General features: G+C 35.5%; 1 protein-coding gene across 2 annotated transcripts; it reads left to right on the forward strand.

Moving 5' to 3' along the window:
• Positions 1-10735: 10735 nt before the first annotated feature.
• LOC104115261 (transcription elongation factor TFIIS-like) lies at positions 10736-15831 on the forward strand. 2 transcript variants are annotated; one of them, XM_009625847.4, is made up of 3 exons: positions 10736-11030; positions 11104-11296; positions 14633-15831. In XM_009625847.4, the coding sequence occupies exons 2-3, from the start codon at positions 11132-11134 to the stop codon at positions 15611-15613; spliced, it is 1146 nt and encodes a 381-aa protein (XP_009624142.1). In that variant the 5' UTR covers positions 10736-11030; positions 11104-11131; the 3' UTR covers positions 15614-15831. The 2 variants fall into 2 exon arrangements, with proteins under 2 accessions (XP_009624142.1, XP_009624143.1); XM_009625848.4 differs by having other exon boundaries at positions 11117-11296.
• The last annotated feature ends 789 nt before the right edge of the window (positions 15832-16620 follow it).

Genomic DNA, 16620 nt, shown 5'->3' on the forward strand with positions numbered 1-16620 from the left:
AATAATAATCATCACTGTGATTATAAAAGGAGAACAATAAGGGTTTTCAAAATAGTCCTTCAAAATGTGAAGGCAATGTTTACCATCAAATCAGTATGAAAAATAATAAAGCACGCCGCTGATTATGATCCATTCATTGAATAGAATGTGACTTGTGATAGGCATTGAGAATGCATACCCATTCCTAAAGGTGAATATTGCAATATGTGATAAACGTAATGAATAAAGATATGCAATGCATGATTGGATGAATACCATACAACTCACCTCTTAGGGAGGTTTGAGTGAAACAACGAGAATAAATATTATTGTGTGATTACATGAATATGTCATTGGTCGCGTACTTATGATACGCCAAAAAAATATTTTGTTGTGCCTTATAAAAGGTTATTAAAAGCAAAATTAAAGCAAGAAATGATTTTGCTTATGATGATTTTGACCACGATAATTTATTATGATATAATTTTCTCCATGAAGGAGACATTTACCATATGAATGGTGTGACAAAAGATCTTGTAGTACAAAAGTTGTTAAGATCTTCGGAGAAATTAATTTATTTCTACCCGGATGAATAAAATTATTCACGATATTGATATTGCAAAGTCTCAAAAGAAACTTTTTGAGTTTCAAATGTATAAGTCAAAATGATTGCCATATTGAGACTATAAATGAAAGGAATATTGAATATTTTCATATTTCTATAATCATAACGGGTAAATATGAAAGATTACCCGATTTTCTTTCTATTTGTACTACACAAATATAAGCATGATGATGGAATAATATGTCACAAGTAAACTAGAGGTTTACTGAAACAAATATTAGTTGGCATGACCGGTTGACCATCTCGGTTCAATTATGATGCGAAAAATTAATTGTGAATTACATTGACATATATTGAAGAAATATAAGATTCTTCAAGAATTCTCTTGTGCTACTTATTCTCATGATATACCAGTTAAGGTTGGGATTGAATCCTTTGATTTCTGGAACTAATAAAAGGTGATAAATATATGGGCCCAGTCTCGTGCCATATAGACCGTTTACTATTATATGATTTTAATAGATGCATCTATTCAATGGTCACATGTGCATTTGTTATCAACTTGCAGTTTGGCTTTTGCAAGATTGATTGCTCAAATTATTAGAGCACAGTTCCAAAATATAAATTATGATTATTTATCTTGATAATACTGGTTTAAATCCAAGTTGATTTAACAGAAATTGTATGCCTCCAATTATAGCTAAACCATTGGTTATGAGAACAAAACTGCCAAAATAAATTTTGGTATGTGATGTATTATTTAATATACAACAGTACTTGTACGCATCTAGCCAAGTTATAACGAGTTCTCCCTATCACAATCGGTTCAGGGTCAGGAACCAAATAATTTTTATCTAGAAATATGAATGTGCTATATGATTTAACTATTCCACCACAATATATAAATATGGATCCCCAAATAAGACTAGGGATATGTGTTGGTGATCCCAACAATAGGGAAAGAAAATGGGCAGCTGAAAAAGTAATGCATGTAATGAATTATTATGAGTACATGTAGATCCTCGTATGAGAAAATGTGAACTTGAAGTTCAAGTGATAATTCATTTACAAAATATTGCGAGACGTATTTGCTGACCCAAAACTAAATGTCATATTCAGCTGCTAATGCTCCAAATAAAATAAAGTTCATAATGAATAGAGTCTATAGCATGCATGAAGCATAATAGACTAATCGGTTCCAAAGATAAAACTCCTTGAAGAAGGAGATGAGCAAATGTTCAAGATGGTCATAATAAGGAGGCAAGTTCTCTAGAAGAGCACCACGACATAACACTTCATAAGACCACATGGGAGAGGCTCAGGTACCTGAAAATAATAAGATAAAGAGATCTCAATAAGTTATGTCTTTATTGGGTAATAGTAGAACCGATATAAAATGATCGTCGACGATATTGTTAATATAATGTAGCGCTCAATATTATTAATATTGACGAGGATCTTGAGCTCAAATCTGTCATGAAATTTGGACAGATAAATGATTGGCCAAATGAAAAATACGCAATGAAAATTAACTTTACCTGAAAAATATGAAGTTGGACGGATAGTCCCAACATCTGAAAGTATAAAGTCAGTGGAGGTATAAATGTGTTCTTGTGCGGAAAAAAAAGGTCAAGTCGATAAACATAAAGACGACTTGTGTCACAAGAAAATTTGTAAATATCCTGGCATTGATTATATAGAGACATGTTCTCCTGTGGTGGATGTCGCCATTTCAGGTTTTAATCTGGCAATACAAGAAAAATGTGATATGCGTATAATGGAAATCATTGAGGATTTAAATTGTTCTGAAGCATATTAAGGTTTTCAAGAAATTTATTAAATAAAGCTTCAAAAATCCTTATACGGATTGAAACAATCAGGGCGCATGTGGTATAATCGCATGAGTGAGTACCTGTTGAAAGAAGGGTACAAGAATGATTCAATTTGTCTTTGTGTCTTTATAAAAAGATCTGGATCTAAATTTGTTATAATCACCGTGTATGTTGATGATTTAAATATCATTGGAACTCCTAGGGAGCTTCCTAAAGCAGTAGACTATTTAAAGAAAAAATTTGAAATGAAAGATCTTGGAAAGACAAAATTTTGTCTTGGTCTACAAATTGAGTATATGAAAGATGAAATTTTTGCACATCAACCAGCATACACTAAAATGATTTTAAAGCGATTATATATGAATAAAACACATCCATTCCGACCTTATGAAAATAATGAAGAGCTTATTGGTCCCGAAGTACCATATCTTAGTGCAATTGGTGCACTAATGTATCTTTCTAACATTACAAGGTCTGACATAACTTTTTCAGTTAATGTCTTAACAAGATATAGCTCTGCTCCTACAAGGAGACATTGGAATGGAATCAAACACATATTGCGATATCTAAAAAAGGACTACCGATATGGGATTATTTTATGACAATGATTGCAGTCCCGATCTTGTTGGTTATGCTGATGCTGGGTATTTATATGACCCACACAAGGCTCGATCTCAAACAGGCTATGTGTTTACATATGGAGACACTGCCATATTTTGGCGATCGACTAAGCAATCAATCGTGGCTACTTCATTTAGTCATGCTGAGATAATTGCTATTCATGAAGCAAGTCGAGAATGTGTATGGTTGAGGTCTATAATACATCTTATTCAGGACAAATGTGGTTTGAAGTGTGACAAACTATCCACAATTTTATATGAAGACAATGCAGCATGCATAGCCCAATTGAATGGAGGATTCATAAAGGGGATAGGACAAAGCAAATTTCATCAAAGTTATTTTTCACACATGATCTTCAAAACAATGGTGATATCAATGTACAACAGATCCGTTCAAGTGATAATATGACTGATCTGTTTACCAAATCTCTACCGACGTCAACCTTCAAGAAACTAGTGTACAAGATTGGGATGCGAAGGCTCAAAGATGTGAATTGATGCTCTAATCAGGGGGAGTTAATACACGTTGTACTCTTTTTCCCTTAAAAGGTTTTGTCCCACTGGGTTTTTCTTGCAAGGTTTTTAACGAGGCAACAAAAAGGCGTATTTCTAAACATGTGTACTCCTTTTCCTTCACTAGGAATTTTTTTTTCCCCATATGTTTTTTTCCTAATAAGGTTTTAACGAGACACATTATCTATGGACATCCAAGGGGGAGTGTTATAAGAAAAATTAAATTATGGTGGATGTCTACTCTTCCTCCATGATCTTCTCAAATGCTTAATGACACATTCAATGACATATTTCTATGCTTAATGTCATATTTTTCTTCACTTCATGCCTATATAAAGGCCTTGTAATAGATAAGAAAATACACACAATTGAAGAAGAGAATCTCTTCCTTCTCTCTATCTCCATTTCTTGTTCATGTTTTACTAAATTAGGTTTATTTCTTGTTCATATTTTACTAAATTGCTTTTATTTCATAACATAAAATGATTTTTTTGTATATCATACACAAAATTCTGACAGAAAGGATACAAAATTAATTAGAGTGTTAACTTATATATACCAGAAAAACAACTTTTTATGATTAGCATAAATTGACAACTGCTTTGTTACCGTTGATAAAACAATACTGATAATATAAAAATTTATAATACTATCAATACATGTTTATATGCAAATATGCATATAAACATTGGCCTAACAAAGCAAAGACTTTCAAGTTTATATGCAAATATGCAAATGATATTGTATAGTCGCTTTCAAAATAATAACAAAAAAATATACATTATATATATATATATTCTGTATGTTATATATAATAATTATACAAATTTTATATATTTTTTTGTTTGCTGAATATAAATAATTTCTGGTACGTATTAAAAGTGATAATAAACCTCCTTATATTGCGGAGCAAACTTCCGTCATATTGTAGCATGTAGTCCCGGTAGGTTTTTGAGCCAAGTAAGTTCCCTTTTCATCGTGTCTCTTTTGGTTATATATAACGTAGAGATTTTTCTGTTTTTTTTCCTCTTTTTGCCGTTGGTTATCTTACTAATTTTGCTATTAATATTTTTTTCTTTTTCCCCCCAGTATTTTCATCATAACATTTTAATTTTTGTATTTTTAAATCGAGAGTTTATTGAAAATAATTTTTCTACCTAAAGGAATAAGATCTGCGTAGATATTACCTTCTGAGACCCCATTGACGAGATCGAGTGTGTTATTATTGTTGTTATTGCTCTATCAATATAAAACTAATGTTTGATTATCATGTTCTCGATTAATACTCTATCTTAAAAATTTATCTAAGTAATCTAATTATATACTCCTATGTTTTTCTATCTTTTCAATAGAACATACTAAAACCTAAATTCTTTTAAATTTTTTTATTATCTAAAATTAGGAAAAAGGTCCCACCAGCTGGAGAGAGGCTCGGCCCGCTGGCCCGAGAATCGAAATTCGAGCAACTTTGACATTAAATTGTAGGGCTCTGCTTTTCTAGGATTTGGTATCATTTTCAGTTCCATTATTGCAAAACCTAAGGTCTTCATAGTTTTGAGAATGACAAGTCCAGCTGCAGCAGGTAACGGACTCTTCAAGTTCCTCCGCCCAAAACTCCGCCCTCAATCCACCGATATCCAGGCCGCCGCCATGTGGGGCGTCGCCGCCGGTACCGGCGCCCTATGGGTCATCCAGGTAGCGAATCTCTCATTTCTGCTTTGAATATTTTGAGATCTGCACTTTGTATTTCTCCAGATCTTTGTTTCTCCTATATCTTTTTCTGTTTCGTTTTGTACTGTCTTCCATTCAATTCCTATACCATGTCGAAGATTGAGATGCGAGTTATTGATCAGATAATAAATTATTTGTGTCAGATTCTCCGTCGATCTCGTAAATCATAATCATTTTCAGGTGCTTAATCAGGATTAATTTGGAGATTTAAATGGTTGACTAATTGAATATTGGTCGGCTTTATTTTCTTTTTATCTCCACGATTAAAGTTGCTAGATTCATGATCTATGTGATTTTGTGTCAATTAAATGTGCAAAAATTTCAGTAAATAGGATGCGTTAGCGGATGGATGAATTTGGTTTGAAGGAATGATAAGAAAGGAGAGGAGAGGCATAGGTTATTAGTGCGGTGTTAGGCAGATAGGAAAAATTAAAGAGAAGGGGAAGAAACAATAATCTGCTTTTGCACTTGTGATTGGTAGCGTGTTTGACAGATTGGCAGGAAAACAAAGAGAAGGGAAAGGAACGTTGCGCTGGTTTTGCAACTATATAACACACCGTTCTTCCTTTGATCCTTGTCACAAACAAAAGAGTGGGTGGGTTTGTAGGGTGGTAAATGAACTTTGGTGATCCATGATCTTCCCTGCACAGAATGTCTTTAAGCAAGTTACTGTTGTAGTCAGTGTAGATCCTGGATAGATTGAGATGTCCCACCACCTCATAGCTTTTGCCACTCTTTTATGTGCATTTCTTCATTCTGCAGTAATAAAAAAGAGCAACCCGGTGCACTAAGCTCCCGCTATGCGCGGGGTCCGGGGAAGGACCGAATCAATAAGGGTCTATCATACGCAGCCTTACCCTGCATTTCTGCTAGAGACATTCTGCAGTAATAATGTTTCATTTTAAGCCATCAAAGAAATTTTAGTTTATTTGGCATTCTATATTGATATAAATTTATACCATAAATTGTGGTATAACAGGTTACACCTGCTAGGGTGTTTTCTTCAAATAAAATTTACCTATTAGACAACTTGAGGTATATGCATTTGTTCTACAGTCTACGCTGTAAGATGTTATTAAATTATCTGCCCAGTGATTTGGCATTTGCTCCTTTCGTTAAAATTTCTTTCAGCTAGTTTTAGTGGAAGATTAAAATTCCTTCATGAAGAAAATATGAAATACTATTCTATATTATGTGTCAAAACTGAGTTATTATGTCAACTAGTTACAAAACCAATTTCCAGGAAACTACTCAGTTCGCTCTATCCACCAGAACCCTATCTCTGTCCCTTTACTGGTTTCCCTGCTTCCTCTTCTATGCTCCTCTATATGCTACCATTTAATGAGAAAAAGCCAGAAGATTTCTGGTGCATTTGTTGTGGCTACTGGGTTGGTTTTCCATGAAGGTGACATGAATGATAGGATTTTGGGGAGGAGGGTGCAGGTGGCAATAGTTTCCTGGCAGACATCTTATTGAGCTATTGTTTTCTAATTATCATATTTTTTATTCTTAATACTGGTTTACTCTTCATCTCTCTTGGTGGTTGCCTTTGTTTCTGAAGCTGTATTCTTTTGTTGTTTCATATGGAAAAATTTGGTGCTCTTGATTGATTTATTGTTTGAATTCTTTAACCAACCGGTTAGTGTCTTTCATGAATTGCCTACTTATTAATTAGTTCGAAAAGTTCTTCAGGATGTGTCCTTGATGGTTTATTTCTTATATTTGCGTTGCATAGCTACAATTATTTGGGGTTTGACTTTGACATTTCTGTTAACTCCACTATTTCCTTAAGTTTTCTGAAATCTGTTTCTTTCCCTTGTTTCAAAAAACATAAAGAAACTTCTTCCTATTAGGTTTGACAAGACCTTTCCTTGACGAACCTTAGCAATTACCTGCAGTAATGAGGAGGTTTCAGAATATATCTACTTATGGTTTATATGCCCCTATCACTGTATAACTATGTTCTCTATTTCTTTTCTTCTGCTTCGTTTGTAATTTTAAATTTTTCTGTTTAGCATCAACCGTAGACTTAGTCATTTTTTTCTCAAAATAGTCTTAAATTAACAGGCTGAATACATATGTTGCCCCTTAAACTTGTCCATTTTTTTCATTTGGGCACTTAAACTAAACCTTGTTCCTATTGAACACCTGAACTCAATTAAAAATGTATCAATTAGACACAAGTTGCTGACATGTCAAAGTGAGTGTAATTCACCTCCTTTGAGAGCGTGAAGTGCCATTTTTTTAATTTAAAATTTTCTGTTTCTCTTTCTCCTTCCACCATCTCCAATCTGCTGCCATCCCTTCGCTTCCATAACACTAGCTCCAACACCATCTTGCCCGCCTCCACTATTATAGTCACTACTTCCATTATTTTTGAACCACCAAAAAGGCCACGGTCCACCAACAATGGAAACTACCGTCCAACTCCAACTCCACCATCACCATTTTTATTCATCATGTATCAGAAAATAAAAAACATAGAAGCAAAAAGTGAAAAGGACAAAAGCAGGAAATTTTTTTATGCAAATGCGTGGTTGAATTGGGGAAGCCACATGGATTCAACTTCAACAATATTTCACATTCAAACCAAATTGGAATCTAATAAGAACCAAGTTAAATACACCAAAAAATCATTTTTGTAGGAAGATCAATAACCCAATTGGAGAATTGAAAGAAAACTATTTTGATATTAGGATCCGATTAATAATCGATTCTTCTTCACATTTTATATATCAAGTGGCAATTTGATAATTGTGTCTTTTGAAATTGCCCCAACCTTTGTAAATATAGAAGACGAGTTTGAAGGTTCTGGGATGTGATCAGTGCTAGAGGGAGCATTTGTTGTTGGTGGAGGTGGTGTCGAGTGGAGGACAGAGCAGTGGTGGTGGATGCCGGAGGCGGAGTTGCTAATAGCGATAGGGTGGCTGGAGGTCGTCGGTTGTGATCCTTTTATGTAGCTCCGTCAAGTGCCTTTACCGGTGGCATCGTCGCCTCTCAAAACTTATCATCACAGAAGTTTCTGTGGTTATTATGTGGGTTGTATTCCCTGAATAAGAAGAAGAAGATCCACGTTTTTTCTTCTTTCAAGTTTCAATTTCTTTTGCTGATGTGCCTTTTCTTTATTGGTTTTATTCCATCTCATCCGTGTGTGTACTTTACGCGTTTAGATTTTAGGGTCGGCTGTTTGCGAGGGGTTTAATAGATACAGTTTTTAACAAGATAAAGTGTTCAATAGGAACAAGGTTTAGTTCAAGTGCCTAAATGAAAAAAAGGGACAAGTTTAAGGGGCTGCAGATGTATTCAGCCTAAATTAACATGCACCTGTCATTTTCGAGAAAGAGGAGGAAATTGTTTCTTATTTTTATCCACTTGTTTTCCTTGCCATTTTGGTGAAGATTTTAATTTCATATGTAAACTCTTAATTTGCTATCAATATAGTGTTACATAGAAATTGCTTGTTTAGCTGATTTCACAATGCGGTATATTGCAATTTACGTTGTGCTAAAACAAATAGAGAGGTAGGTTTAGCAATAGATGTTAGATGAACATTTCCTAGAGGGAAGTTACTAAATACTGAACTGGATGGGATATTTATGTAATTAGCTGTTTGAATTGATATCCCTGGGATGGGATAAGTGATGTATAACCAGTCCCCAGAGCTAAAAAGAAAGTATTGGTTAGGTTTCTGTTGTCACCTGTTTTGGGTTTTACTTCCTTTGAGACTGTTCAGTGCTTCTGAAGTTAATTTAGTTGCTACCTCCTCGGTGTTGGCATGTAAACTTGGTTTAGTGATATATAAATTTAATTTGCATATCTGACTTTATTCTAACTTCCCATATCTTTGCAGCCGTGGGATTTTTTGAGGAAGACATTTATGGAGAAGAAGGAAGAAGAGAAGTGAACAAAAATGTCAAAGAAGGTGGTAGCTAACTGATCATTTTTGATGATAAACAATCCTTGAGCAGGATCAAATCAATAATTCATTTTCCTTTCGTGGTCCTCGTTAGTACAATCATGAGCCCTTGTTGTTAGCTGCTTCAATCAATTTTCCCGTTTGGGTTTAATTGTCGACGATCAAGCTTTGTTCTTCATTAGTGTTCGTTCATATTGTTAACTTGATGCTTCGTATGGTGTATTCACCAGAAAGAATAGTGATCTGTGTATGCAGAGTTTGAATGGGTTTTCAAAATAATAAAGACTTTTAATTTTCTAAGGCTTTACGTCTAGGATCAAGTTTTTGCAGTTTCACATTGAGTGCAGCTAGATATGACGGTATAGATCGTCTTATGATCCGACTTATTTGCCAGTAGCTCTATCTTTATAGACAAGTGTGAGTGTCCAAGCGTCCCGGTGCTTTTTCTTCATCAACGTCTTATAACAGACCATCCACACTGGTGAAGAAATCATTCCTATGGTTAAACAATTGGCTATGTGTAAGTCATTTTGTTGGGAGGGGTGGGCATTGAGGGTGTAGGGAACGAAAAGCAAAGAAAAGGGAGTAGAAGTTAGAAGAAAACTCAGTTCTGTTTTAACCATTTCACTGTAGAAGATAGGATCCCAAATATTTAGCCTTAGCCCTTTGGGCTTTGAGGGATTGTGTGAGTTGGGTTTGTTGAGTGCATGTCTTGAGTTTGAACTTTAATACTGACATGAAATTTGATATTTAAGAGAAAATGGGTGATACTCTCCGAGTATTGGACATGTGAGCCAACTGGGGTTGGGTGGGTTAACACACATAGATAATTTAGAAAAAAGAAAAAGAAAAAAAGAAAAGAAATGAAATGCGTTAGCTTTGCCTTTGCAACGATTAGCAAAAGCAAGCGAATCTAATGCTGAAGTAGACTTTCTAGTTTTGAACTCCTTAACTAATTCTTTGCTCATTTACCTAGCAAAGCGTACCAAAAGTGGCAACTGGCAAATAGGCTTGGAATTCTCTCAAGTCTCAGTATAGGAAAGAATCTGGGATTCAAGTCATGCTTTGCACATGTAGAAGATCTTGTTAAATTAGCAGGTTTGTTGTATACTTTATCTTTTTGAGTCAGTTATTGGATTCTCCAGTTATAGAATTTAGACTTCAAAGAGCCATCACGTCCCTAGTTCCCTATTTACTTACTTTTATAGTATTTGTTATATACAATTTCACTTAATTTTCTCTTTCATTATTAAGAAAAGAATATTACTGTTAGTAATTTTTTTACTTAATTAAGCTTGATTCAACGATCCTCAAGAAATTATTAATTAGTATAATAAACTCATATTTTTTATATTATATGCCAATATTATTATTTGGGAGTCAAAATTTACCTTGTCCACAAAAGATTCAAACATTTCTTTGATCAACAATTTCTTATACAGTTTTTAAATATGTAAATTATTTTTTAAAAAGGGAGTATAATAATAAAAGAAGCTAATTTCTTTTTCCACATAATAAAATAAGCTAATTGAGTCTATATTCTACGGTATCCTCCGTACCAATTACATGTTTTCTACAGGTAGAGAACACATTGGACAAACCGACAAAGTACAGAAGTTCCAAGTTTCAGTTTTTTAGATTTGGCAAATCGTAACCCTCTCTAACACGGTGGCCGATCCCGCATCATTGGATCTTGATATCTCCTTCTCTGCCGTCCGATCACCGTACACGTGCCGCAACAACCTCGATTTTCTCTCTCTTCCCCCCGCCTCAAATCGTTACATGTATACGATACGACCAGTCTCAACCCACATCTAAGCTCTAGGGTTTTTATGCTTCCGCCACTCTCCTAATCCTAATTCGATTTTGCATCGGTAAGCTTGATTCCTTCCTTCTGCGCATTGCTATTATATTAATTTTCTTATGTGTATCTTTGATTGTTTTTAGTCGGTCTGTATAGTGGTGAAATAAAGAGATGGAGAAGGAGCTGATTGAGCTGTTCGATGCGGTAAAGCGAGCGGCTGATGCAGCCGCAGTTGACGGCGGTGCTGATTCGTCACCGGAGGAAAGTAGGTGCCTTGACGCTTTAAAACGGCTCAAGAAATTTCCTGTCAATTATCAAGTCCTTGTCTCCTCACAGGTACCCTAATATTTCCTCCTTTTTCTTCTGTCGCCATTGTGTTAATACACAATCTCCGGCGTTTTCAGTTTTAGAATCCCCATATTTGTCTATTCAGTTTAGTCACTGTTGAAATGCTTACAGTTTGCATTCAATTTTTCTGCAATCTATATGTAATTTTTTTATTTTTTGGAATGCAACTCTGTACATAACAGCAGTTCTGTACATAACAGCGGGGTAGGTTTGGAATGCAACTCTGTACATTTTGAAAATGTTTTCCTTCGTACCAGACACACCCTCATTGTAGGAAAATGTTTTCCCTATCAAGAGAAAAGAAAAACATTTTCCAAACTTCTTTTTCAACCTCCTCCCTATACCCCATCCCCTCCAACCCCCACCAAACCTACCCCACACCTCCACCCTCCACCCACCTCCACCCCACCCCCACCCTAAAATAGAAATATTATTCATATTACTTTCTTTTCATGTCACAGATAGAGTATTTTTTTTTTATTTCAACAAATGAGTATAATCTTTTTCACGATGTACAAAAAAAGTACTTTCTTTTCATGATGTAGAAAAATTCTTTCATTTCAACAAAATAATGTAGTAAAAAGTATTTTTTTTCATTTCAACAAAAATAGTATTTTCTTTTCATGATGTAGAAAAAGTGTTTTCCTTTATTTCAAACAAAATGAGTACTTTATTTTCATGTTGTAGAAAGAGTAATTTCTTTTTCAACCAAAAAAAATAGTATTTTCTTTTCAGCAATGGAGCACAAATTTCTACATTATTTTTGTGTAAAAAAGTAAAGCAACACATTAGTTATTTTTGGTTTGTGTGAATTTTTAGAAGAATGTATGTGTGCGTGTTTGGGAAGGAGGGGGGGGGGGGGCACAAAAAACATAGGGACTTGGGGGAAGGAGGGTAAGGAGAGTAGCATAAAAAATTGTTTTCCTAAAAAATATTTTCTACTCTTCAACCTAACAATAGAAAATATTTTCCGAAAAAAGCTTCACTCACCAACCAAACAAGGGAAAATAAGTGATAAAATCACTCATTTTTCATGAAAACATTTTTTAGGAAAACATTTTCCATGGAAAACATTTTCTTTCATACCAAACACACCCTTAGTGTTTGCCCAAGCTTTTAAAAAGTGTTTCTAAGTGTATTTTTCTCAAAAGTATTTTTCAAAAAAGTGTCTTTGTGTAGAAGCTACTTTTTTCTGCTTCTAAAAACCTGTTTTGCCTCTACTCAAAAGCACTTTTTCCCTTCTAAATGTTTGGCAAAACACCTTAACCTTGGAAAAAGCACTTTTGGCAAAAAAAAAGATGGGCAAAGCAGGCTATAAAGTGCCAAATAAGTGGAGCGAAGCGCGCTAGGCTTCACCGAGCTTTAAGGCTTAAGTGCGCTTTAAACGTGCTCATAACAATAATAAATAACATTCCAAGTAAGGTAAATGTAGGAGAATGTTTAACTACATACATGAATGTGTCTAAAGAGTGTGTCCCATTCAATTACATTAGGTAACATTGTAACATGTTACCTAATGTTTTCCAGAAAAAAGTTCACTCACCAACCAAACAAGGGAAAATAAGTGATCAAATCACTCATTTTTCATGAAAATATTTTTTAGGAAAACATTTTCCATGGAAAACATTTTCTTTCATACCAAACACGCCCTTAATGTTTGGCCAAGATTTTAAAAAGTACTTCTAAGTGTATTTTTCTCAAAAGTATTTTTCAAAAAAGTACTTTTGGGTAGAAGCTACTTTTTTTCTGCTTCTCAAAACCTGCTTTTGCTTCTACTCAAAAACACTTTTTCCCTTCTAAATGTTTGGCGAAACACCTTAACCTTGGAAAAAGCACTTTTGGCAAAAAAGAAGCTGGGCAAAACAAGCTATAAAGTGCCAAATAAGCGGAGCGAAGCACGCTGGTCTTCACCGAGCTTTAAGGCTTAAGTGCGCTTTAAACGTGCCCATAACAATACTAAACAACATTCTAAGTAAGGTAAATGTAGCAGAATGTTAAACTACATACATGGACGTGTCTAAAGAGTGTGTCCCATTCAATTACATTAGGTAACATTGTAACATGCACGGGTAAACTGAACACCATTGTAATCTACAAAACTAACAAAGGTTACAAGGCCAGGTTACATTATTTGTTTATCCTCAAACTCTTCCTCAACGTTGTTTTTCTCCTATTTGCGAGTCAAATCTTCATTTTTAAGGGCACTATCCAATGTATCTCTAAAAATCCTGAGAGCACACAGTAAAGATCCCAATGCATCAATTGATGAAGAGGAGACACCACTTGCATCTCCAACCTACTTAGAAGAAAGGATTTAGAAGAGATTTTAACAAATTTACAAGTTAAAATGTCAAATATAATGGAATTCCAATACCACATGTGGATCAATCAATTGCGAGTTGCTTCTCAAAATGTGTAAATTACTCCAAGCACAATAATTTGAATTGGCATATAGAACAACTAACCTTATTCAAATCGGTGTTGCTACACTTGACATTGGCTTGTTAACGATGATCATAACTTTTCAACTAAATAATATAGTAAGACCAGTGTTATTAATACAACCGGGATAGACAATTATTGAATACAAGTAGAAAAAATAATGGTAATAGTACTCACAAGACATTTGTAGTAGTGCAGCCCAATTGTTTCTTCTTTCTTGCTATTACCGACGATGAACTTCATATCTCCATTACAATAAGGACAAGAGTTGACCAAAAATTGCAAAACATTAGCGAAAAAAAGAAGCCAATATCAGTTGTAAATCCTATGTGAAAACAGACAAAATAGGAGCCAGTTAGGCAGAAGAGGAGAAATTCCTACATCCGGTAACATATCTTGTTTGTGGCAACTAGTGCCACCTCTCGCTTGTCGTAGCTGCAATGGACACTATCTGGAAATCCATCAATGTTCTGTTGGCACTTAATCCATTTTGAGTACAGTCCGGATTTTTTACCAACAAAGATGACACATGTTCTCATCTAATACCAATAAAAAAATACTAATGGCAGAGACGACCAAATAAATAATGATAACAAGAATGAAACAGAGGAAGAACACAAGTCATCGGATCAAGCAGAGAGCAGGGCTGAGAAAAGTAAAGTCTTAGGGTAAAAGACACGTGTCATTTTTCTGAGTTCATGCTTTTCAGCTGGATTGGTTTCATTTCCCTTGGGGCTTTCCTAGCGATTTTGGAATATCACATATTGGTTGTACTACCTGTTATTGTTTCTTTGTTCTAGTTATTGTGCACTTGAAGGTCCCATCTGCTAGTGGAGGTACATAATCCTTTTCCTTTATTTGATGGAAAGAATAATGTTTCAGGTGGGCAAACGTCTCCGGCTATTGACAAAACATCCAAGGGAGAAGATCCAGGCATTGGCTTCTGATGTAGTTAAGAACTGGAAGACCATAATTGTGAGAGAAACAATGAAAAATAAGAATGGCAATGGAGTAAACGGGGAATCTGTAAAATCTGAATGTGCTGGAGCTGATGGTGATGAAGCCAATAAATTTCAGAGTGTGAACTCGGTGAAGGTTGAAAAGGTGTCGAGGGGTGAGAATGTGAAGGTTGAGAAGTCAAGCAGGTCAGTGATTTCAAAATCTGAGAGAGCAGCAAAGTCAGAAATTTCCTTTACCGAGATACAGTCTGAGAATGTCACTGTTGTGAAGACTGAGAGTACTACTTCCAAAAGTGTAGAGATTGAGAAGACACCCAAAGATGAGAAATTGAGCTCTAACGCGGCAACTGCTGCCCCACCAAAGTTGTCTGCTCTCATTTACTGTAAGGATTCTGTGAGAGACAAAGTCCGGGAGCTCCTTGCCGAGGCTCTTTGCAAAGTCTCAAGTGAAGTTGATGACAATTTGAGGGATGCTGTGAATGCCTGTGATCCTTATAGAGTTGCAGTTCAGGTGGAAACTGCAATGTTTGACAAGTGGGGTAGATCTAATGGCGCCCAGAAGTTTAAGTATAGATCTATAATGTTTAACATTAAGGATCCAAACAACCCAGATTTTCGGAGAAAAGTCCTTCTAGGACAGTACCCACCTCGTAGTATTATCGAATTGAGCCCAGAAGATATGGCAAGTGATGAAAGGCAACAGGAGAATCAGAAGATTAAAGAAAAAGCATTATTTAATAGCCAACTTGGAGGTCCTCCAGTGGCCAGTACTGATAAGTTTAAGTGCGGTAGGTGTGGGAAAAATCAGACCACTTACTACCAGATGCAAACTCGAAGTGCTGATGAACCGATGACCACATATGTGACGTGTGTAAACTGCGATAATCGCTGGAAGTTCTGTTAAACTTTGATCCCTTTCTCAACTATGATGTAGTTTCTAGGTTGTTTTTTAATTGTCTTCTTTGAGGCGGTCTCCGATATGCATGGAACGATCGCCCAAGCTATTTTATTGTATGGGATATTATGACATCTGAACTGTGTGTTTTTCTTTTCTGAGTTAGCCCTGTAGCCCAATTTTGTTACCAGTCGTTATTTGTCTATTTGTGATTGCTCGTTCAGCTCTATGCTTGATCTAAAAGTTTCTCTGGAGGTGTACTAAAGTTGAATGCCTAGTCTTTTGTTGAATCATTTGGCAACATGAGCTGGCGTGGTTGGTCTACTATGGTATGCAATTCCGTTACACAAACAAAATTTTCAAGTCCTGATCTCTCCTTATGCTCCTGACCAAAGTCCTAGGGGAGTCAACTTCTCAAAGCATTCCTCTCTTCACATTTGGTATTTCTTTCTTCACCATAGAATTTTACAAGTAATTTCCGATTCATGGACATTTCATCTTTCATAGGTTTTGTGAGCTGCAGGGAAGATGAGATCATGGTTATAACAGCTGCATTCTTCTGCGGTGTATGATACATTTGCATGAGTTTATAGATTGGAGCGCAAGGTACAGTTCTCTTATTCATGTGCAATTACGCTAGTTTTGCAATGATTTTCTGATCGCTGGGCAAGGTACAATTTCTCTTTTTCAAGTGCACTTGCGAAATATGAGCTTTAACGTAAACTTGACACAGGCACTATTTGAAAACGAGTGAACAGTGAAGGAAAACTATACGAACAGTATCACATAGTTCTGGAATCATCAATGGTCAATGCACTGATAATGAGAAGCCAGGGGTACAAGGAATTGCCACTTGATGGCTCAAAAACCAGTGTCCTTGACACCACGGTTTTGCGAGAAAGCAACGCCTATTGACTTTCACGGGTTTCCGGTTGTTACATCACCCAGGCTTAAATCCAATAATTCGCACACATTCCAACCTGTATAAAACCTTTATTTCATGCTATTTACTTGCA

This window comes from Nicotiana tomentosiformis, chromosome 3 (genome assembly GCF_000390325.3).
Source record: "Nicotiana tomentosiformis chromosome 3, ASM39032v3, whole genome shotgun sequence".
NCBI lineage: Eukaryota > Viridiplantae > Streptophyta > Magnoliopsida > Solanales > Solanaceae > Nicotiana > Nicotiana tomentosiformis.

Excerpts from the sequence above, each read along its gene's own strand:
- LOC104115261 (XM_009625847.4), top strand. The coding sequence starts at position 11,132 with ATGGAGAAGGAGCTGATTGAGCTGTTCGATGCGGTAAAGCGAGCGGCT. Across the intron at positions 11,297-14,632 it reads AAGTCCTTGTCTCCTCACAG|GTGGGCAAACGTCTCCGGCT; the intron begins GTACCCTAATAT and ends ATAATGTTTCAG.